We start from the raw sequence: 23,569 nt of genomic DNA, 5'->3' as shown, positions 1-23,569 counted from the left end.
AATAGCCAACATAAGTGTCCATCAACAGATGAACGGATAATGTGGTACATATACAATGGAATACTATTCAGCCTTAACCAAGGAAATTCTGTCATTTGTGACAATGTAGATGAAACTAGAGAACATTATGCTAAGTGAAATAAGCCAGTCACAGAGAGACAAATATTGCATAATCTCACTTATATGTGGAATCTAAAAAAGTTGAACTTACAGAAGTAGAGAGTAGAATGCTGGTTACCAGAGGCTGGGGGTTGGAAATGGGAACTGCAGAGATATTGATCAAAGGGTACAAAGTTTTAGTTAGACAGAAAGAATAAGTTTTTGAGATCTATTGCACCACACAGTGACCATAGTTAATAATAACGTATTATATATCTCAACATTGTTAGAAGAGTAGATTTGAAATGTTCTCACTCCAAAAAATAATAGGTATTTGATGTAATTAATATGTAAATTAGCTTGATATAATCATTCCACAGTGTGTATATATATACATCAAAACACCACATTGTATTCTATAAATATACACAATTATCTGTCAATTAAAAATATTAAAAAAGAATAGTTCTATTGTATAGTAAGTACTAGATATAAAACATTTATTAATAATAACTTTGTTTCAAAATGACAGACACTGATAACCTGAAGAAGTAGACCAAATTTGGTCAACTCTACCCATTCCTTCAAAATCACTGTGGGGTAAACATATGAACAGGATAAAATATATTAAATGTCAAATGTTTGAATTAAAATAGAAATTTCATTCATATTCTATAAAAGATGGTTACAAATTATTATTCAGAGCAAAGTTTTAGTTCTGAACTTGAAATTGTGTATAATAAGTGCAGTTTTACGGGTTACAACTGCCAACCTGCTGTTATTCAACTGAAAAATATCAATAATAAATCCTCCAGTTAACATACTTAACATACCTTGAAAACATCCACTTTCCTCCACTCCTTAAGAAGCCTCACTAAAACAAAGATAAAGAAGGTTAAAAAGGGGGACAGAGAGACCATATACTCATAAAAACAAAGAAAACAGGAGAAGAGACAACAGAAAAATGCCACAAAAATTTAGAAATCAGTTGACGTGGGTTGAGTTGCATCCCCCCAAAGGATACATTGACTGTGCCCATATTTGGAAATAGGGTCTGTGTGGATGTGATCAAAACAAAGTGACGGCCGGGTGTAGTGGCTCACGCCTGTAATCCCAGCACTCTGGAAGGCCAAGGCAGGTGGATCGCTTGAGGTCAGGAGTTCAAGACCAGCCTGACCAACATGGTGAATCCCTGTCTCTACTAAAAATACAAAAATTAGCTGGGCCTGCTGGCACATGCCTGTAGTCCCAGCTACTCAGGAGGCTGAGGCAGGAGAACTGCTTGAACCTGGGAGGCAGAGGTTGCAGTGAGCCGAAATGGCACCACTGCACTCCAGCCTGGGCAACAGAGCGAAAATCCATCTCAAAAAAAAAAAAAAAAGATAAAGTGATACTGGATTAGGGTGGTCCCTAATCTAATGGACTGCTGTCCTTACAAAAAGAAAGTTAGACACAGGCAGATGCACTGGGAGAACACGTAATGACAGAGATAGAGATTGGAGTGATTCATCTGCAAGCCAAGGAACACCAAGGACTGCCAGCAGTCACCAGAAGCTAAGGCAAAGGCATGGCACAGATTGTCCCTCAGAGTCCCCAGAAGGAACCAACCTCCTGACACCTTGATTTTTTATTTCTAGCCTCTGTAACTGTGAGGGAATAAATTTCCATAGTTTTAAGCCACCCAGTTTGTGGTAATTGTTATGGTAGCTTTAGGGAGCTAATATACTGGTGAACATATGGACTTCCCAGAGAAAACTGAAACCCAAGTGTTTTCAGAGGTGATGCCTGGAAGCAAGCTCACTGGCACTGCAGAACCTCACAATGGCTCAGGAATTGGAAGTACCATACCTCTCCAGTGGGTTGAGCTGAAAAGATACCATTAAAAGTCCCAGAAGCAGTTAAGACTCCTAGATTTCCTCCCCCGGCAAAGTCAGGGAAACATTCTCTATCCTTCATTCCCAACCTGAGGATTGTTTCTTTTGGGAGATATGGAACCAGGATATGGATTCAGGGACACCAGACACAGCTGAAGGTAAAAATGTTATTATGAAACAGTGGTGTTAAGTGAAGGTATGCATAATTATATCTTATTTTATTTTTGTTTGAGATGGAGTCTCACTCTGTCGCCCAGGCTAGAGTGCAGTGGCGTGATCTCAGCTCACCTCAACCTCCGCCTCCCGGGTTCAAGTGATTCTTGTATCTCAGCCTCCCAAGTGGCTGGGACTATGGGCATGTGCCACCATGCCCGGCTAATTTTTGTATTTTTAATAGAGATGAGGTTTCACCACGTTGGCCAGGCTGGTCTCGAACTCCTGACCTCAAGTGATCCACCCTCCTTGGCCTCCCAAAGTGCTGGGATTACAGGCATGAGCCACAACACCCAGTGGAGAGTTAATTTTATGTGTCAACTTGACTGGACCACAGGATGCCCAGATACCTGGTTAAACGGTATTTCTGAGTGCGGGGGCACTAAGTAAAAGAGATTATCCTCATCAATGTGGGTGGGCATCATCTTATCCATTCGGGTCTGAATAAAACAAAAAGGCAGAGGAAGGGAGGATTCACTCTCTCTCTGCTAGATTCTTGAACTGAATCTTTGATCTTTTCCTGCCCTCAGTGATCCTGGTTTGCAGGACTTCAAACTCAAACTGGAATCTACACCATCGACTCCCCAGTTATCAGGGCTTCAAACTACAATATGGGCTTTCTGGGTCTTCAGCTTGCAGATAGCAGATTGTGAGGCTTTTCAACCCCCATAATCACGTGAGCTAATAGATAGATAGATACAAATATAGGTATAGATATAGATAAATAGATATCTATTCATTCTGTTTCTCTGGACAACCCCGACTAATACAGCGCATATAATGAAATTATTAAGACTCCCAGCCTCTTTCCCACATTGGGCTCCAAGAAGTCCGTATATTCTCAAAGCAAGTAATTACAAGATTACCCTCTAGAAGAAAATAAACAGCTGGTCCTTGCCCCACCATCTTACACCTTGTCCAGCAGTGAACAAGCCTTGCCTATGTCCCCAAAGCACCTTTTTAGAGACTCAACTTTACATATAAATTGACAGCAAGGATCACCACACAAGATGAAGAATGCCTCTAGCAGAAACAACAGGGACAAGTATAAACAACCAACCAACCAAAAAAGACTCAAAAGAATCAAAGTTAATGCAGAGTTATGTAGAAGGCATTTTAAAAAACCCTATAATTTACATCTGCAGAGATAAAAGGAGCTATATTCATGCAAAATAATGTAATGCTATAAAAGAACAGACAATAAAAAGAGCACTTAGGAATAAAGGTATAATAAAAGAAATAAAGTAATCTGATAGTCATTTGTCCAATTAAATTGAAAAAGTCACAGAGAAAGTAGAATAAAAAGAGGAAGAGATAGAAAATAGGACAAACAAGAAAAAGCATCAGCCAAGAAGGTCCACGATCTAAATAACAAATTTCAAAAAAGAAGAGATACAATAAGGGGGGGAGGAAGAAATGATCAAATAAATCATACCAGAAGAATTCCCATAACTCAAGAACATGTGTTTCAGGATTGGAAAACTGATCAACAGGAATGAGAAAAGACCCATAACCAAGACACTCAATTGTGTCGTAGAACACTGGAAATAAAGAAAAGATCCTAAAGCTTCCTGAGACAAAACAAAACAGAAACGAAAGCGGGTTACATATCAAGAAATTTAGTGACCTGTGAAGGAGAAGGAAATATAATGACATAGAGTTTCTCAACAATTCTGGAAGCTAAAATATTGTGGAGCAAGCCCTCCAATATTCCGAATGAAAGTTATTTTCAATGTAGAACTGTGCTCAGCCAGAATAAAAACATTTCCAGACATGCACACTCTGTGGGAAAAAAGACCTGGCAGCAACCTCCCTCAAGGAACTATTGGCGGATATGTTCCACAACATGAGGGTATATAATCAAGAAAAAGGAACACACAGACTCAGGAAATAGAGAACTCACCTCAGGAATGAGGAATAAGACCTTCCCAGGATGGATGTGAAGGAGGCCCAAGGACATCAGTTGAGAGTTGTGCCTTCCAAATTTTGATGTGCATAGGAATTACCAGGGGATCTTGTTGCAATGCAGATATTGATACAGTAAGTCTGGGTAGGGCCTGAGATTTGGCGTTTTTAACAAATTCCCTCAGGATGCTGAGGCCACTGGTTCAGGGACTACACTTTGCATATCAGGGGTGTAGAGAAAAAACAGTCCAAATCGTACCAAGAAGACGACGATACAGAGACAGACCGACAGACATTTATTTCCTTCTTGGAGATAATCAGGAATGAATTAGTGTAAGCCAATAACCGTAGAGTAGGGGAGAGAGAGGGATGGAGGAGAAGGAGAAAAGGATTAATATTTTAAGTAAATATAAATGAAGAAAAAACAAGGAAGGGGCTGTATTGAGGGCAGCCGCATACATCCAACCTTGCCTCTAGTAGACACCTGAAGAGGAAGGTTGGACCACTCTAACGGATTCAGATTCAGTAGTCTGGGTGTCTCTGGAGCGACCCTGGAAGATGCTCCAGAAAGCGTACATGCAGACTACGCTGACAGAAGACTCTCCTTCCCCGCGCCCAGCACGGGAGTGGGCGGAGCCTCAACGCGTCGGGCGCCAGGCCTCAGGGGGCGGGGAATGGGCGGAGCCTTTCCCCTAAATTGGCGCGCCCGGGCGGCGCTGAAATTTGGATTGGAGGCTTTTGAACCCGGAAGAAGTTGGCGGCCCTCGGAAGCGGTCGCGGATCGGGGAATTCTGCTGTCGCTGCAGCTGCAGAATGGTCGGCGGTGGCGGGAAGCGCAGGCCCGGCGGGGAGGGGCAGCAGGTACTGCCGGAAAGGCTGTGCGGGCTACGCGGGGCGCTTTGGGTGACAGCCAGGGCACCAGGAGGCAGCGTGTTTCATTCATCTAGTGACTATTAAGCTTGCTGTGTGTCCAGGGGCTGCGGTTTGCTGCGGGGATCCTGTCCAGGGCCGCTGTTTCGCGCTGTGCAGGGGGTTGGACGAGGAAAGTAGCGCCTCTGCATCTTCTGCACAGCTCCTCTTGGCGCATTTCCTGGGGAAACGGATTAAGCCAACCAACGGTTCATTCATTCGCCCAGCCAGATTGATTGGGAACTGATTACATACCTGACATTGTGCGGGGCGCTGCGGATTGGGGGGTCGACTTGCCTGCCCCTGCTCCTTGTAGAGCCCCCGGCCTGGGGAGGAGGGGCACAAGAGTATATGCATTCTACTGTGACTTTTTCGTTTGGGATTATAACGCTGGTGTGTAGAAAGTGCTATGGAAACACTGAAGGAGGATTTAACAAGTCCCAGGGGGTGTTAAAGAAGACTTTTAAGACAACTCTTTGAAAATTGGTTTTGAAGGCAGAGAAGTTAGATTCTGAGACATAAAACTGTAGGAGATGTTTGGGCGTAGCGGAGCGTTCGGCTTGGCTGGAGCCAGGGAAATGGGAAAATAAGAGGGACCTGATCATAAAAGCACTACTGAGAGGGGAGGAGGAGAGAGTATGTGCATTCTCATACTTTACTACGATTTCGGAAGTTCTGTAGCCACTACAGTAGCAATAAGGGGAATCAGGAAAGAAGTGCCATTGTGATAACTAAAGTTTTAGAAAAGTTACTCTGGTAGTGTCATAAATCGGACAGGGTGAGACATTCTTACAGGGCTTAATTAACTGTTAAAGGGCCATGGGTATAGGCATCCTTTATATTGGGTCATGCATTCTAGGAAGACCAGGGTAAAGAAATGTAGCCTCTGAAGGGGACAGCTGTTCTAAATTCTAGTTGTTAGGGATATGGAGATGCTGAACTAGTGTGTGAGTTAAGGCACAGCTGAAAAAATTCTCTTTGAAGGTGCAGTGAAGAACTGCTTTGGTGGAGTAATGTGCTTAACTAGAAATACAACACCAGAAGTGAAGATTAGTCTGTAGAGACTATAACCATAACGGCCAGCATTTGTATATTATGTGCTTGGACCGTTCTGTGTATTTTTACATATAATAACATTCCTTGTAACAACCCTGATATAGGCACTGTATGCCCTTTTTGCAGACGAGAAAACATCACAGAGAGGTTAAGTAACTTGCCTAAGGTTGGAAATCAGTAGAGTCAGGAGTCAACCCAGGCAACCTAACCATTATGCAAAACTGCCTTTCAGCGAGGCAGATTAAGCCTTTTCTAACATCTTAAGTTGGAGCCAGTCTTTGAACATCTGAACAAAGACAGTTATAAAAACAGAAGATAGGATAGCTCAGGACTTCGTATGTTCCTACTATTCTATATTTGCTGTTGGAGAAGCAACACAGTGAAGTGGTTGAGAATCTGCTGTGGAGCCAGATTTAAACCTGAGTTTAAATCCCTTCTCTTCCACTTCCTAGTTAGGGACATAGGGAAGTTAACCTCAGTTTCCTCAGCTGTACGATGAGGTTAATAGAATCTAGTGCATGAGACAGTTGAGGACTAAATGAGTTAATCCACAGAAGGTGCTTAGAACAGTGAAACAGCACAAAATAAGTTCTCAGTAAGTATGACTTAACTACTTGTTTTTACTATCATATTATCTTTACTATTACTATTTGCTATTATTGATACTCACTTTTGGATTCATTTTTCAACAGCCTTTTTGTTCAACGTAATTTTTTTAATAAATCAGATGCATTATAATCCTTGGCATAATAAACTATTACCATATTCATGATCGTCTTTGACCTTATTTATGTTAAGTAATGTAACAAACACCAGTGAACCCATTGCCCAATCCCAAAGCTGAAACAGACAGTAGCTACTACATCTACGCATGTTCCTCTCCTATCGGTTCAGCCTAACTTCTTCCTGTCAATTATGTTCAATGTAGCCATCCTGAATTTTGTTTTCCCTTGCCTTTTAAAAATAGGCTTATCTCCTATGAGTGTATACCTAAACAATATTTATTCTTAGTTTTTGAACTTCATAAAAAGGCTATCATGCTGCATATAATCAAGAGCTTTTTTCCTCATTAAAAATATTGAATATAGATTGGTCCATATTGTGTAGCCATACCGTAACCATTCGGTAAATGATGGAGATTGGTTCCAGGAGCTTAGGAGAGCATACACTAATTTTTAAAGCAACAAGAAAACAAACCATCTCTTTAGCCAAAGATAACACAGTTAATAGTCTAGTATACAGTAACAAATTTCCATATATCCCCAAATCTGAGCATACCCAGGTTCCAAAGTTGGTCCTGTGGAACCCGAGTATACGAAAAGTTGGCCCTCTCTGTAAGTGGATTTCACATCCCAAGAATGCTGTATTTTTTTATTTGCATCTGGCTGGAAAAAAAATTCATGTATAAGTGGGTCCACAAAATTCGTCTATTGTTTGAAAACCTTATAAATATTCTAACAATAGGTATTTTATTTGTTCTGTTTTGTTTGTTCTTGGAATTAATACCATCATGACCATTCTTGTATCATCTGATTACATTTTGTAGATGTTGAATGATACCTAACATTAATAAACTTCAGACTACTGGGAAAATGGAAGAATATAGATATGAGAAACATCTAGCTCAGAATTTCTCAACTTGAGCACTGTTGACATTTGGGGCCAGTAGTCTTTGTTGAGGATGCCTATCCTGGGCATTATAGGATGTTGAGTATACCTGGCCTCTGCCACACTAGCACCTTTCTTCCAATTTGGTGACAACTAAATAGGTCTCCAAATGTTCCCTGGGGGGTAAAATCACCACCAGTTGAGAACCACTGCTCTAGGTAGGAAGAATACAAAGGAAAGAACTTAATCCAAAAAGAAAGAATCTAGGTTCATAGAAAAACAGATTGCTGCTCAGAAAACTAAACATACGTAACCTCCAATTAAGCATATTGTCTTTACAGAAATTTATCAAATATCTAGTAGGCATTATAAAACCTAGCATACTTATATAATGAACCTGTATTGTGGTGGTCCTAGAGATGAGTATTGTAACTTCATCCTGGCATTAAAAGGCCTTTTCTGAAATAATTGGATTTTTGGCCTAGAGTTTAGTGCTATTCTGCTAACTTTATTAGGAACTGTAGATGTTTAACATTGTCACTAACCTTCCCCCTTTATCTGGAAAATCAAAAGGGAGGTATCTGTTTTTAAGGCTGGGTAATGATTGTAGTGAATAGCTCAGACACAACTCTGGAAGTTGCTAAAGAAACAGCTTTTTAACTGATGAATTATATCCAGTTTCTTCTATTTGTTTCTGGTTTGATCAATTAATCTGTTTAAAAGACTCACACCTTTAACCAAAAGAGGGCATAATCTGCCCTTTCTTTATTCCTCTCTTCCTGCTCTTTATTATTTCTTTTTTTTACCTTTTTTTTTTGTGGTTTCCATTATCTTACAAAAATATATTTAAAGACTTGCTGTGTGGATTCCTCTTAACCACCATATAAACTACTCTCTTTTTCCTGTGCCCAAATGAATTCCCAGATTTTACTCAAAGACCATTTAGAGAGTTTTAAGGAAAACACATGTATTTCATAGAGTTGGGTGAACAAGAGTGAGTGATACTGTTATGCAAAGAGAGTTACTGAAATTACTAAAGATAATTTGGAGAACTAAAGTTTTGTGTGCCAATTTTCAGTGTGAAAAAACAACTGATGTGAAGAAAAGTAAATTCTGTGAAGCTGATGTCTCCACTGACCTTCGAAAAGAAGTAGAAAATCATTATAAGCTTTCTTTACCTGAAGATTTCTATCACTTCTGGAAGTTCTGTGAAAAACTTGATCCTGAAAAGCCATCTGGTGAGTTGCTCCAGAATCATTCGTGTGTTAATGGAAAAAGTAATGTAATAGGAACCGGGCTGGGTGTGGTGGCTCACACTCTAATCCCCAGCTGAGGTAGGAGGATCGCCTGAGGCCAGGAGTTTGAGACCAACCTGGTCGACGTAGTGAGACCTCTTCTGTACAAAAAAATTAAAAAAAAAAAAAAAAAAAAAAAAAAGGCATGGTTGCATGTGCCTATAGTCCTAGCTACTTGGGAGACTGAATGGGAAGATCCCTCCTTGAGCTCAGTAGTTCGAGGTTGCAGTGAGCTCTGGTCACTCCAGCCTCGGTGACACAGCAAGATCCCATCTCTAGAACATACAGTAATTGGCCAGGCATGGTGGCTTATGCCTGTAATCCCAGCACTTTGGGAGGCCAAGGCAGGCAAATCACTTGAGGTCAGGAATTCGAGACCAGCCTGGGCAACACAGTGAAACCCTGTCTCTACTAAAAATACAAAACTTAGCTGGGCATGGTGGCACACACCTGTAGTCCCAGCCACTCAGGACGCTGAGGCAGGATCATTGCTTGAACCTGGGAGGTAGAGGCTGCAGTGAGCCGAGATCACACCACTGTACTCCAGCCTGGGTGACAGAACAAGACCCTGTCGCAGAAAACAAACAAACAAACAAAAAACCTAACCAAGGATATAAACAGTTCATAGAAAAGGAATATTTCCCAAGATGTTTCTAGTAAGAGAAAATATAGAAAGAAATGTAGATTAATGCTATAGTAATGCCACTGTCACCTATTGTATTGGCAAAAGCAAAGGTAAATAATTTCATCACATTCTGGGGGAATGTGAAGGAAAGCAAGCTCTTTCATATGTTGCAGGAGTTGTAACAGTTCTGCTTCCAAGAACTTGTCTTATGGATTACATAAACTAAGAATTATGTTTGAGGATGTTTACTTAAACAAAAAATGAGAAATGGCTTAAATGCCTACCAATACCACATCTATTCAGTAGATCTTCATTGTATTAAAAGCATGAAGCAGATTTTTAGGAAATAATAAACTATCATGCCTGAAATATGTTAAGTGAAAAAGAAGAGTGTATAGAGTATTTTTAGATTTTCTTTTAGTTTAGAAACTTTTTAAAGACAATTGCTTAGAAATAGTTTACTAACTAAAAGCATTATTTCCTATCTGTCTCCAGAAAGTATTGTCTAAATTTATTTTCTTTATAGATTCACTTTCTGCAAGCCTTGGACTTCAGTTAGTTGGTCCTTATGATATCCTTGCTGGAAAACATAAAACGAAGAAAAAATCAACAGGCCTGAATTTTAACCTTCACTGGAGGTTTTACTATGATCCTCCTGAGTTCCAGACCATTATTATTGGAGATAATAAAACTCAGTACCACATGGGTTATTTCAGGTAAAGGATCTTTTCTTCACCTCTAAAATACAGCTGCTGTCCTGCTAATGAAGATAAATAGTTATTCACTAGCCTCACCCAAGGTGAAAGGCATATTTTCCCCTGTTGGTGGATATATGAGCCATCTGTTGTTCTTGCTGTTACCGTTTTAACCTTCCCTAGGATGGGTAAACTCTTTAGGTTTAATCTCACTGGTTTTTCCTTTCCTTGTAGTTTTTTTCCCTTTTGGGTTCAGAAGAGCTCTTTTGGCCCAGGAAAGATAATTTAGAGCAGCTGTGCTTAATAAGCTGTGTGCTTCCAGGTGCCAGAGTGGCAACTGGTAGTTAAGAGTGGTCTCTGGAGTCACACTGGCCCTCTTGTTTATTATCTGTGTGACCCTGTATCATTAGTGACTGTGACTTCTCTGTGACTCGGTTTCCTGTCTTGTAACAATAGGGATAACTGTACGTACCTGATAGGAATATTATGAGAATTAAATGAATGCATGCAAAATACTTAGAGAAACTCCAGGAGGAAAATACCTTGTCCGCTTTTACCAGTAGAGATGCTATCCTTTAAAGTGAAGATTAAATGTAAGGTAATAGAAGGAACGTGCCCAGGAAGAATTGTTGTAGTACAGTAGAATGCACATGCGGCTAGGAATTGAATTATACTGTAGCCAAGGTCCTAACTTACTAGGCCCTTGGCTGAGTAATTTAACCTCTCAGTATTTGTTTCCTCCATTTTAAAATAAAAGGATTTGGTTATATACGTGGATAGGATCCTTTCATCTCTAATGTTTTACAATCCTTTTTCTTGTTTTTCCTTTTTTTTTTTTGTATTTGAGTATAAAAGCAATTAGGTCCTAAGAATCTTAGTTTTAGGTTCTGTTATATAAGATTTATCATAGATATTCCTAAGAAACTTGGAGCTTAAAACTGGCAAATTTGTTTCAATTTTTTAAAAAATGGCCTTATAAAAAAGGCGTCAACCTAGATCCTTGGGAGGGAACTGGCTTTCCTTTTTAAAAGATATTTTACTGGCTGGGCGCGGTGGCTCACGCTTGTAATCCCAGCACTTTGGGAGGCTGAGGCGGGCGGATCACGAGGTCAGGAGATCGAGACCACGGTGAAACCCCGTCTCTACTAAAAATACAAAAAATTAGCTGGGCAGGTGGCAGGCGCCTGTAGTCCCAGCTACTCGGAGAGGCTGAGGCAGGAGAATGGCGTGAACCCGGGAGGCGGAGCTTGCACTGAGCCGAGATCGCACCACTGCACTCCAGCCTGGGTGACAGAGCGAGACTCCGTCTCAAAAAAAAAAAAAAAGATATTTTACTGAAGAGCTGAAAAATGACTAGTGTGGGGTTAGCAGATCGAATAATTTGAAGTAGACCATGCAGTATTCCTACCACTACAATGTAATCATCCTATTTGTGACAGAGAAAGGGGAAAAGTGTAATAATAGGGTGATGTACCTATAATTTGAATAATTTTGAGCTATTGAAATGTCTTTGTAATTTTCACAACTGTTGTCCATTGTTTGAGGATGCTACCTACTAAACTGAAAACGTTCATTCCATATCTACTACATATACACCAGCAACAGTATAAATGTAAGCCTAACTTTGCAATATTTATAATACTTTAGTGATGGAATTTTTTAACATGCAGTATGTAAATGTGCAGATTTTATGCGTGTTGACAAAATTTTTCAGCTTGCAAAATGGGACTGCAATATTGCATTTTTCACTTAAGCAATTTTTTACATCTACATTGTTGCTTTCTAAAATGAATGTGAATGCCATCTTTTATGACTGCAACTTGCCTTTTCCATTACAGAAATTTTTGTTTGATGTAATCGATAAACTTTGGTATGATTTAAGAAAAAAAAAAAAAGGCCTCCAAAAAGGAAAAAAAATAGGTGTAAATTATCTGTAGACCTGAAATTCCACTTGCCTGATAATATAAATTATGGGTAGCTAAATTTTTAATGTCTTTTGCTTACACAGGGATTCTCCTGATGAATTTCCTGTATATGTTGGTATAAATGAAGCAAAGAAAAATTGTATAATTGTTCCAAATGGAGATAATGTATTTGCTGCAGTCAAGTAAGAATATTTTATTTTAGTTTCTCTTGTATTTGTTTACAATGTTTATACTATATTAGTCCATTACAAAGGGGGTTTGAGGGGCTGGGCACAGTGGCTCACACCTGTAATTCCAGCACTTTGGGAGGCCGAGGTGGGCAGATCGCTTAGGTCAGGGGTTCAAGACCAGCCTGGACAACATGGGGAAACCCCATCTCTACTAAAAATACAAAAATTAGCTGGGGGCATGGTGGCACACACGTGTAATCCCAGCTACTCAAGAGGCTGAGTCAGGAGAATCGCTTGAACACGGGAGGCGGAGGTTGCAGTGAGCCGAGATTGCGCCACTGCATTCCAGCCTGAGTGACAGAGTGAGACTCTATCTCCAAAAAAAAAACCAAGCGGATTTGAGACAAGCCCATAATTGTAGATTTCTAGAGATAATTTCCATGACTTTTGCAGGTAGTCTTATCTATACTGTTATTTTGTCACTCTTCACCAAAAAATACACCTCTTATGTAACTATTTTACTTAATAAAAATAATACTTGACCTCAGGTGTTCCATGGCAACATCAACAGTTTTGTTAGACATCTGATTTTAAACACTTGTTAAGAGTTCATTTCTTATGTGTAGTTGAAACAGACTTAATAAAGTAAAAAGAGGTGGTCATAAAATCCTTGGAAGGGTTGAGGGAGCAGGCTGAGCTTCCAGGAATGACAGTTGTGTAGCTCACAGTGGATTTTGCCACCATCAGGAAGCTGGGAAGTTGAGAACTCCTGCCACAATGAGTGGCTCTAGGACCACATTATCTTTGGTATAATCTGGGCCAGGTAAATGGATGCCCTACCCTTTGCCTCTCAGCCCCCATGAAGCTAAGAACCAGGTGCTGGGATCTCAGCTTCAGCTGCTGCAGAACATCAGATGCCTCTACAGCTGTGCTCACTGATGGAGAGCGTGGAAGCACAGCCTCCACCTGGTATCTCTTCTGCCTCTGAGATTTCAAAGTATTGCAGCTGCTTGGAAGAAGATAGGTCCCATGTGGAGCCTGAGCTAAAGAGTAGTATAGGAAATGCAGCGAACTTTCATGGGGAAGGGATTGGAATAGAGCTGAGTGAGCCAGTCTGTGCTATATCAGCCACAGACATGACTTGAAGCCATTTTATTTGTCAGCAGCTGTGTAGTTTGCATTGTAATGAAGAAAGCAAACTTTATCACTTCAAATACAAGTAGATTATCTTTTCTTTGACCTCTTTTAGTACTGTCTCTTTAAAGGGCTGTTGTTCCCTGTGATTTGATATACAAATTTGCAGTAAAGCGAATTCAAACTAAATCAACCTACTACAACCACTAGACTATGCTACGTACATACTGGTGTATCTACAAGGCAGCTACATTGTAGATGTCCAAAAATGTTCTTTCTTTTCTAATACCTCTCAGTTTCCTATAAAACGTTACTTGGTATTTGTAATTTATAACTTCTTTTAAACTCTTTGGATTTATCATTCAATTTAAATTGGTGCCATCTTTATTAGAAACTCTTGTTTTCTTGCTTGTTGTCTGTCTCTTGCACTAGCATGTAAGTTCCATGAGGCAGAGGGTTTGTTTTGTGCACAGTATCTTCCCCATACTAGATGCTCCGTAAATATTAATTCTATAAATACCTTGGCATGTAAAAACACCTAATTTTTTCAGGCTGGGCAACACAGTGAGACTGTCTCTTTTTGAAAAAACAAGCCTAACTTTTCATTTGTATTATTAGTCATGTTTGAATCTTTTTTTTAAAAAAAAAAAGATAACATAATAGTGGTCATGTAACATAACCCAAGACTCTTCTGGTGTCTTTTTTGTTGTTGTTGTTAAGCTAATTGGAGAACACAGACAGTGAAAAAGAAAAAAGAATACATGGGTGATATTTATAATTTAGGTGAAGATCAGCAAGTGAGTATTTGAGGAACTACCTCCAATAATTTATCTCAAACGGGTAAAAAATTACTCGAGATATAACTATTTTAGTACTTTTAAAGTATTGTAACGGTTTTAGTTTTTTGGGTACTACCTCCTTACGTCAGCTAATCAGAACACTGAATTTCTTTATATATTTTAAAATTTATTTTTATGGCAGACTGAGTAAGGTCTTTCAAGGCATACCTTTGATCAACACATTTTTATTGTCTTTAGTTATTATTAAATCTTGTGTCTGCAATATTTAATAGTAACTAAAGAAATACAAATTAAGCCAGCAAAGATTTTTTTTAAAGGTTAAAGAATGGTAATAACCAATGATGGTTAGGGTATAAAAACCCTTACTGATGTGTTAATTGGTAAAACTTTTGTAGAAATCAGTTTGAAAAATGTTTAAACAACCATATTCTAAGATTTCTTAATAGGTGACATTGCCAGGTACTGTGTGAAGTACACATTTATACCCTTAAGTTAGCAATTTCACTTCTAGCTGTTTATTAAAGGGATTTTGGACAGGTACAGAAATATGCATATTTATTACAGATTGTTTATCAAATGAAAAATTGGCAACATATCCAGCAATAGGGAAGATTAGGTAAATATAAACTATCCATATACTATAATACTTTGGTATTGATTTGTTGAATTTGTTATGAAGTGGGCAAATAACAATAGTGTAGAATGATTCCATTTCATACTGTCTAATGCATATGGAAGTAAACATAATTCTTAAATAACTTTGAACAACAAAGTTAGGAATGATTTTTTTTTCCTTCTGCCTTTTTTTCCTAAAATAACTGGGGTAAATGGTTTTGACCTTGGGTCAGGGACCCTTAGGGTCAGAACTATTTGTGATAATACAATGTTATTTTTGCACCAATGGCACAAAGTTAATAGTGGATAATACTGTTGTCACCTTGGCAGGAATCAAGATAGTGCCACCAGAGTAGCAGCAGTCATTGCATTATTCACAGCAGTAACATGCAAATGTATTTTAAAATGTTTGTGGTGGAGCCCGGCATGGTGGCTACTCCGGATGTTGAGGTGGGAGCATTGCTTGAGCCCAGGAATTCAAGTTCATCCTAAACGACATAGCAAGACCCTGTGCCTGAAAAAAGTCAGTGATGGAGTATACATGTATTAGATGTCTACCACTGAGTGCATCTCTTTAACATTCTGTGATGAAATAGGAAATACATAGAAAGCGTTTCTCATACTGAAGTACTGTGGTTTGTCTCAAGGGAAAAAAAAGCCCTTGTATCATTGAGTTTTGAGATGAACTTTTCCCCACTTTTAGAAAGAGTGACTCATTGACAAACTGGTTATTTTGGTCTAGATACTGGCAGAAAGTCTCTCAAATAAACCAAAGAAAACAACTGACTGACTGTATTTTTTGCCAGTGATAAAATTCAAGATTTCAAATAAAAATTAGATTGAGAAACTTGTAATACCACTGTGAGCACAATAGCTTTTTTTCATAATGTTATGTAATGGAGTGAATTTGATATATAAGTTTCAACACTTACATCTGTGTGACGTAGTGAACCACTATTTCCAAAGGGCCATTGCATGATGCCATATAACATGCATGTGTACAAATTTCATTTGCGTTAAAGACATTCTAATGGATTTAAAGTCACAGCACAAAATGTTCATGTTCATGGTTATGGCTTCAGTTGCACATTGCACCTTATCTTTAAGCATCACACAGTAAAGTGCTAGAGTAGGTTTCGGCAGAGACAAAAACTTAAAGATAGTCATAATAATGTGATATGTATGGCAAGGCAGCTACCAAGTGCCTTCAATGGTGGCGGAGGTAAAAGAGGATATTTTATGTGGGCCTTGATGGGTGCCTAAGAACTTACTAGAAAGAATGGGAAGAAGGATGTTTTAGGTAAGGGAGCAGTATGTGAAAGTGTGAAACTACGTGGCACAGGGTACTTGAATGGCTATATTGCCATGCCAGAGTGTTGAGGAAGATTGTAAAGATCGATTGACACAGGACTGACATGATCAAATCTGCATTTTATGGTTGATATAAACATATCCTCTAGACATACAGCTGGTAATAATTGAAGGTAAGATTTAGTGTAACTGTGTGCTGTAATCAGAAGTTAGATTTTGATGTCTTGGGTTTCTGTGGCATTTTAATCTACCAGTGCTACTGGTAACTCTACTGGTTTAATCTATTAGCTCTCTCAACATGGGTAAGTTGATTATCCTCTGTGCCTTTTTTTTTTTCCTGATAAGTATAATGAAGCTAAGACTAGCACCCACTATAAATGTTCTAAGCCCTTTGATAACAGTGTTGTAGGGAATACTACAAACTCAGATGTTGGCAGTGAATAGAAGTCAGTTTCTTCCTAGGAGTTGTTACTCCCTCAACTTTCTTCCTGGGAGTCTGGCATACCCTCCCGCTCTTCATTTTACTGCTGACCTTTTACATTAATGGCAAAAATCTTAACCTGTTTATGATAAAGTATAAAATTATTTCCATAAGTGGCATTAACATGCTGTATATTCACATACTTTTGAAAACTACTTTGGATTATGCTTTTGTATACGCTTACAAAGTACTTTGCTTTCCTTTTACATTTTCTAAATTTTTCTTAATACAAACTTCAACATTAAAAAAAAAATCTATTGACCTTAAGAGTTATAAGTGTCCTCTGTCTCTTTAAAAATGGGAAAAAAAGGGCCGGGCGCGGTGGCTCAAGCCTGTAATCCCAGCACTTTGGGAGGCCGAGGCGGGCGGATCACGAGGTCAGGAGATCGAGACCATCCTGGCTAACACAGTGAAACCCCGTCTCTACTAAAAATACAAAAAAATTAGCTGGGTGTGGTGGCAGGCACCTATAGTCCCAGCTACTCGGGAGGCTGAGGCAGGAGAATGGTGTGAACCCAGGAGGCAGAGGTTGCAGTGAGCCAAGATCGGGCCACTGCACTCCAGCCTGGGCAACAGGGCAAGACTCCGTCTCAAAAAAAATAAAAAAAGGCCAGGCACAGTGGCTCACGCCTGTAATCCCAGCACTTTGGGAGGCCAAGGCAGATGGATCACCCGAGGTCAGGAGTTTGAGACCAGCCTGGCCTACATGGTGAAACCCTGTCTCCACTAAAAATACAAAAATCAGCCAGGCGTGGTGGCATGCACCTGTAATCCCAGCTTACTCAGGAGGCTGAGGCAATAGAATCATTTGAACCCAGGAGGCAGAGGTTACAGTGAGCTGAGACCTTGCCACTGCACTCTAGCCTGGGCAACAAGAATGAAATGCCATCTCAAAAAAAAAAAAAATTTTTTTTTTTTGAGACAGTCTTAGGCTGAAGTGCAGTGGCACCATCTCGGCTGACTGGTTGGCTGCAACCTCCGCCTCCCGGGTTCAAGTGGTTCTCGTGCCCCAGCCTCCCGGGTAGCTGTGAATACAGGTGTGTGCCACCATGCCCGGCTAATTTTTGTATTTTTAGTGGAGACAGGGTTTCACTATGTTGGCCAGGTCGGTCTCCAACTCCTGACCTTGAGTGATCTGCCCACCTCGGCCTCCCAAAGTGCTGGGGTTACAGGCATGAGCCACCACGCCCAGTCCCTGAAAAATTTTTTTTTTTTTTTTTTTTGAGATGGAGTCTTGCTCTGTGGCCCAGGCTGGAGTGCAGTGGCACGATCTCGGCTCACTGCAAGCTCCGCCTCCCGGGTTCATGCCATTCTCCTGCCTCAGCCTCCCAAGTAGCTGGGACTATAGGCGCCCGCCACCATGCCCGGCTAATTTTTTGTATTTCTAGTAGAGATGGGGTTTCACCGTGTTAGCCAGGATGGTTTCGATCTCCTGACCTCGTGATCCACCCACCTCGGCCTCTCAAAATGCTGGGATTACAGGCATGAGCCACTGCTCCCGGCCTGAAAAATTTTTTTGATGTCTACTTTTTTTCGATGTCTACTTTTTTTTCTGTTAGGTCAGACTTCTCCAAAGTAGTATGCCATATCTTAGTATCAAGTGATACAGTTTAAACTTTGACTAATCTCAGCTTTGTAAATATCCCTTATACCTTTATTGTAGACATTAGAATACTAATATAAATTTGAATCGTATTTGCTCTTTCTGTGACTGGTAGTTTTTTATGAATATTGCTTTACTCTTATTTGAAGAAAACTATTAGGGATTTTGAGAGAAGCGTTGGTGATTATTCTGTGGACTTATTCTTGCATGGAATTTGACAATTTTATCTTGGCTCAACTTCCAAAGGTCTTTGTACTTAGTACAGTGGCCTGCCACATAATGAGGACTTTTACTTCTTTTTCAGATTATTTTTGACGAAAAAACTTAAAGAAGTAACGGATAAAAAGAAAATCAATCTCTTGAAAAGCATAGATGAAAAACTCACAGAAGCAGCCAGAGAATTGGGGTACTCGCTTGAACAGAGAACCATGAAGATGAAACAGAGGGATAAGAAAGTATGATTTCAAACTGTTGGTCTCTGTTTTGCTATAGCATATTTTTTTCCCCTCTTGATTCCTTCCCATCTCTACTTTACCCTTCTCTTCCCTAGTCCTATCTTAAGAGCTGGATGCTGTCCCTCAGGGGTGCTAGGAGGATGGCACTGAAAGAGGATGGCACTGAAACGGGTCAGATGGCTCCTTTGGGTTGGTACACTGATTGAATTGCACAACTGGTGATATCACTGCCGTGGTTGAATAACTCATGCCAGTACTTACCACTCTTTTAATCTTGTTTATCAGTTAATCACTTCATGAAGTTAAGTGAAAGCTGCTTTGTACATACATACATTTTCTCCAGTAAACGTGTATATAAGCAGTGCTTCTTTCTTTTTCCTTATTAATCCTATCATTTTCTTTTGCATCTCTCCTAATGTCTGCAGTGTGAGGGGAGTATTTTGTAAAGGAGCAAATACTTCTTAGTGTTGGATTCTTTTGGTTTTTCAGCTATAGATTTCAGAGTAAGTTAATGACAAGCTGGAAGATTTCTGGTTTGGAGTAAATGAGAATTCTATAGGAGTTTGTTCTTGTGGCCTCTGGGGGAAAAAAAACATTTGTCACTGGAATGAGGGCTTCCCAGTCTCCTCCAGCCTCTCACTGTTTGTCTGCCGTTGCTGGTTCATCTGAATGTTCTAAGCTAAATGGAGAACGTGTTATTCCTTAGTAAACTAGCGCTGGTAATGAAGTACCTTAGTGTACTTAGACATTAGATCCTACTTCAGTTCCTTCTCTGAGCTTGATTCAGCTGCAAGGGTGATATTCTGATAAGCTCTAGGCACTCTTTAGTCCTATAGACTGGAAGTTTTCTTAAAACATACATTTTAATGAAACCCATTACAATACGGCATTTTAAAAATTAAGATTTTATATTGCCATTTACGTTTCTGGTTATCACAGGAAGCTTCTCCCACTTTGTGACTAGGAGGAAGGGTAGCATTTGTAACCTAGTTAATGTATTCCTAATTCGTTTTGACTAAAGTCTGAGCATCCGTACACATAATAGCTGTTAGCAAATTATTTAATCAGTCTTCTTTTTTAATTTTTCTACCACAAGCTGTAATTTATTTCAGACATTTTCTTAATTCTTCCCATAAATATGATTGAGTTTTAAATTTCATAAATATTTTTGTCCTAGACCCCTCCCCCATGAAGTTTCATTTTAGTGTTTGTTTTTTATACAAAAACAGCTGGTAAAAACAAAGACAAAAAAAGAACTTGCAAGACAATCATGTTTTTAATCCTCCCCTGTTGATGATTATACTTTCAAACCCTTTTCTGTTATATGTAAGGTTGTTCTTTTATTGTTTTTGTGAGATCTTCATTTAATTCATATTTTTCTACCGAAAAATTCAATTCCACTAGTATATGTGAGTTAGTGGCTTTGTCCTTGTGTGTGAGCATGAGAATATATCCACTGTAGTATGATAGAGCACTGTGCAGCACACTGGAAATCAGTGTGTTTATACTGACAGTAACTTAGCGTACCTTGGAATGCAGAGTCTTTACCAGTTATATCATTGGATTCCCTACAACAAATCTGCAAAGTTGGAATTATCCTATTTTATAGGTGAGTAAATTGAGGGTTATAGAGGTTTTGTGTCTTGTCCAAAATTTTAAATGACACATGTAAAACCCAACTTCATATTTTTCATATTTAGCATTCTTTCCACCCCATCTTCTTACTAATTGGCTCTCTGCCACTTCACCTTTTCCATACGTAGATTTCTTCATAAGGAACATTGGTTAAATGATGCTTAAAATGATGGTGTGGCACTCCATCCACCTGTGATCTGATGCTTCAGGATGTCACCCACCCCTATACAGTTTTCCTAAATTTGTAATCTTATTCTTCTTAATTTCTTAATAAAATTACGATTCTGATGACTTCTTAATTGATTCCTCTTTATGGACAATTAGTACAGGTAATCATCTGTGAAAAATCTGAACATCTACCATCATTCTTACTGTATGTTGTTCAGCCTGAGTTGGCAACTGTAGCACTGCTGTCTTTTTCTTTCATTATTGCTGCTTTATGTCCTGCTTTTTACACTTGTGAATATGGTATGTTTATCACCTCATATTGCCAATTTAAGATCTACCTCATAATTTTGAGTGGCTGCAGAATACTGTGCTTATGTTCAAAATTTGGGTTGCTTAAGATTTTTCACAAATACAGTCCTGCCATAGATATCCTTTTATACCTTTATTCTCATACTTATCTGGTTATTTTTTTAGAAGAAATTCCTAGACATAGTATTGCCAGGTCCAAAGTAGTTTGTGTGTGTGTATGTGTGTTTGTAGTTTTTCTTTGCTTGTTTCTAATTTTGTGGGGTTTTCTTTAGTCTTTTTAGTTTTTTCCATGCTGATATAAAATTCTGCAGTTTTAATTAGCATTTCTTTTAATTATAAAGGACGTCAAATACTTTCACTTCTCTGTTGATCATTGTATGTTTTTTTTTTTTAACTGCCTGAACTCCGCCCATTTCTCTATCAGGGTTAGAATTAGTCTTTTTCTTACATGTGTTCTAATTTGGATGTTAGTCTTTTCCTTTGTTAGACTCCCTTATAGTTTAAAGACATTAATTTTTATTTACTGTTAAATTTTGCAGATATATTTTATCAGTTAATTTGTCTTGTGTACTTGATTTCACTGGATAGACTTTTTATTTTTATGTAGTCTTCTCTATCAAAAAATTATTTTTTAAAATTTACCTTCTACTAGTTTTATGGCTTTATTTTTTATTTATTTATTTTATTATACTTTAAGTTCTAGGGTACATGTGCCCAACGTGCAGGTTTGTTACATACGTATACATGTGCCATGTTGATGTGCTGCACCCATTAACTCGTCGTTTACATTAGGTATATCTCCTAATGCTGTCCCTCCCCCCTCCCCCCACCCCACGACAGGCCTCGGTGTGTGAGTTCCCCACTCTGTGTCCATGTGTTCTCATTGTTCAATTCCCACCTATGAGTGAGAACATGCGGTGTTTGGTTTTTTGTCCTTGCGATAGTTTGCTGAGAATGACGGTTTCCAGGTTCATCCCTGTCCCTAGAAAGGACATGAACTCATCCTTTTTTATGGCTGCATAGTATTGCATGGTGCATATGTGTATGGCTTTATTTTTACATTTAATTCTGCAATCCAGCTGCAGATTATCTTGATAGAAAGATTAAGATAGAAGACAATGACTTCATTTTTTTCCCAAGTGGTAAGCAGTTGTCTGATAACTTCCTTTGAATAATCTGCCCTTTCTGGCAGCTTAATAAAGGATAATGAAAGAAGCAAGAGCCTGGGAGAATAGGGAGATTAGAGAGAAAAAAATGTTTAAGATATAGAGACTTAGGTAAGAGGCCTTTAAAATTGGAGTTTGGTTTTTGGGTTGTGTCCTTCCTCTGCCTTGGAAACTTTTCACTGAATTGCATAAAGAAGTGGAATATTTGTACAGATGTTTTGCTAAGGAAAGGACCTAAAAATAATGCCACTAACATGAGCTGAAGGAAGCATGGAAACTGGAAGGGTTGTGGTGGTAGTTGTAGTTGGGCCTGTTTTTGTCTTTGAAGACTACCGCTTAATAAAAGCTCACTGGTTATATGATTTGCCTCCATAAAGGATACCACAAACCTAGAAACGGCCCCACTTTTGGGAAGTTTGCAAACAAGCCTAAAAATTCCAGTTAAAAATAGGGGGGTCTGAATTTGGCAGGATGGATGAGAGGAGTTCTGTCCTACCGTATCTTCTTTTTTTTTTTTAAGAGATGGAGTCCCGCTCTTTCACCCAGGCCGGACTGCAGTGGTGCAATCTCGGCTCACTGCAAGCTCCGCCTCCCGTGTTCATGCCATTCTCCTGCCTCAGCCTCCCAAGTAGCTGGGATTACAGGCGCCTGCCACCGCGCCCTGCTAATTTTTTGTATTTTTAGTAGAGACGGGGTTTCTCCGTGTTAGCCAAGATGGTCTCGATCTCCTGACCTTGTGATCCGCCCGCCTCGGCCTCCCAAGTGCTGGGATCACAGGCTTGAGCCACCGCGCCCGGTCATGTCCTACCATATCTTCTTGCGGACAAGAACTGTTTCTTACTTTTTTCTTTTAGACCCAGGTTCCTCTGTGCTTTCTACGAAGAAGGTACTTTGACCTTAGAGGAAACCGATATTTTGGCTTGCCTTTTAGGATGTATTGGGTTCTTCCTTAACAAATCAGGATGCAGACTTCCAAGTGACTGGCACAGTTAAGAAAAGCCAATTATTTCACTGTTCTGTGATTACTTCAAGTGTTTAACTTTTAGCTAATTTTAAAGAAAAAAAATAGTGTTAAATTTTTACCCTGGAGTCCAAATTTACTGAAATAAATTGTCATTGAATGTTACATTTTGGCAGATATGTTGAGGGTTTATGTATTTGGGTTTTTTTTTTTTTTTTGATGTCTGCTTACCATGATTACATTTTAATATTTTCTTTAACGTAGGTTGTGACAAAGACCTTTCATGGTGCAGGCTTGGTTGTTCCAGTAGATAAAAATGATGTTGGGTACCGAGAGCTCCCTGAAACAGATGGTAATGTATTTCATATGTAAACATGTGCATATATGTTAATGCATGTGAATAAAGGTTTTGCTTATATTGGGAAGTAGGTATGTCCATATACCTTTTCTGACACAGTCGCTAGACCTTAGTAATAAAGAGTGAGCTTAGGTTTTAGAGTCAGTCATTCCTGAATTAAAACTGAGTTCGTAGCTGTGTGGCCTTGAACAAATTATTT

General features: G+C 39.2%; 1 protein-coding gene and 1 long non-coding RNA gene across 6 annotated transcripts in view; one reads left to right on the top strand and one right to left on the bottom strand.

Moving 5' to 3' along the window:
- Positions 1–228: 228 nt before the first annotated feature.
- LOC115835909 lies at positions 229–4,690 on the bottom strand. The gene is made up of 3 exons (XR_004030865.1): positions 4,090–4,690; positions 933–973; positions 229–264 (listed from the first exon to the last, which is right to left on the bottom strand). It is a non-coding gene; the product is annotated as an uncharacterized LOC115835909 (long non-coding RNA).
- A 151-nt stretch (positions 4,691–4,841) lies between these two features.
- The window catches only part of LOC100587678 (histone PARylation factor 1), a 29,695-nt gene continuing 10,967 nt past the window's right edge, over positions 4,842–23,569 (top strand). For all 5 annotated transcript variants that reach the window (XR_004031063.1, XM_030816324.1, XM_030816325.1 and 2 more), the window contains exons 1-6: positions 4,842–4,952; positions 8,743–8,902; positions 10,111–10,300; positions 12,288–12,386; positions 18,623–18,773; positions 23,277–23,364. Coding sequence is in view for 4 of the 5 variants with exons in the window: in XM_030816324.1 (XP_030672184.1) it covers positions 4,905–4,952; positions 8,743–8,902; positions 10,111–10,300; positions 12,288–12,386; positions 18,623–18,773; positions 23,277–23,364 (736 nt within the window). In the remaining variant the exon portion in view is untranslated. The remainder of the gene's footprint in view (positions 4,953–8,742; positions 8,903–10,110; positions 10,301–12,287; positions 12,387–18,622; positions 18,774–23,276; positions 23,365–23,569) is intronic.

This window comes from Nomascus leucogenys, chromosome 7b (assembly GCF_006542625.1).
Source record: "Nomascus leucogenys isolate Asia chromosome 7b, Asia_NLE_v1, whole genome shotgun sequence".
NCBI lineage: Eukaryota > Metazoa > Chordata > Mammalia > Primates > Hylobatidae > Nomascus > Nomascus leucogenys.
Note: the sequence above shows the minus strand (reverse complement) of the source record. Positions and strands in the feature narration are given on the sequence as shown.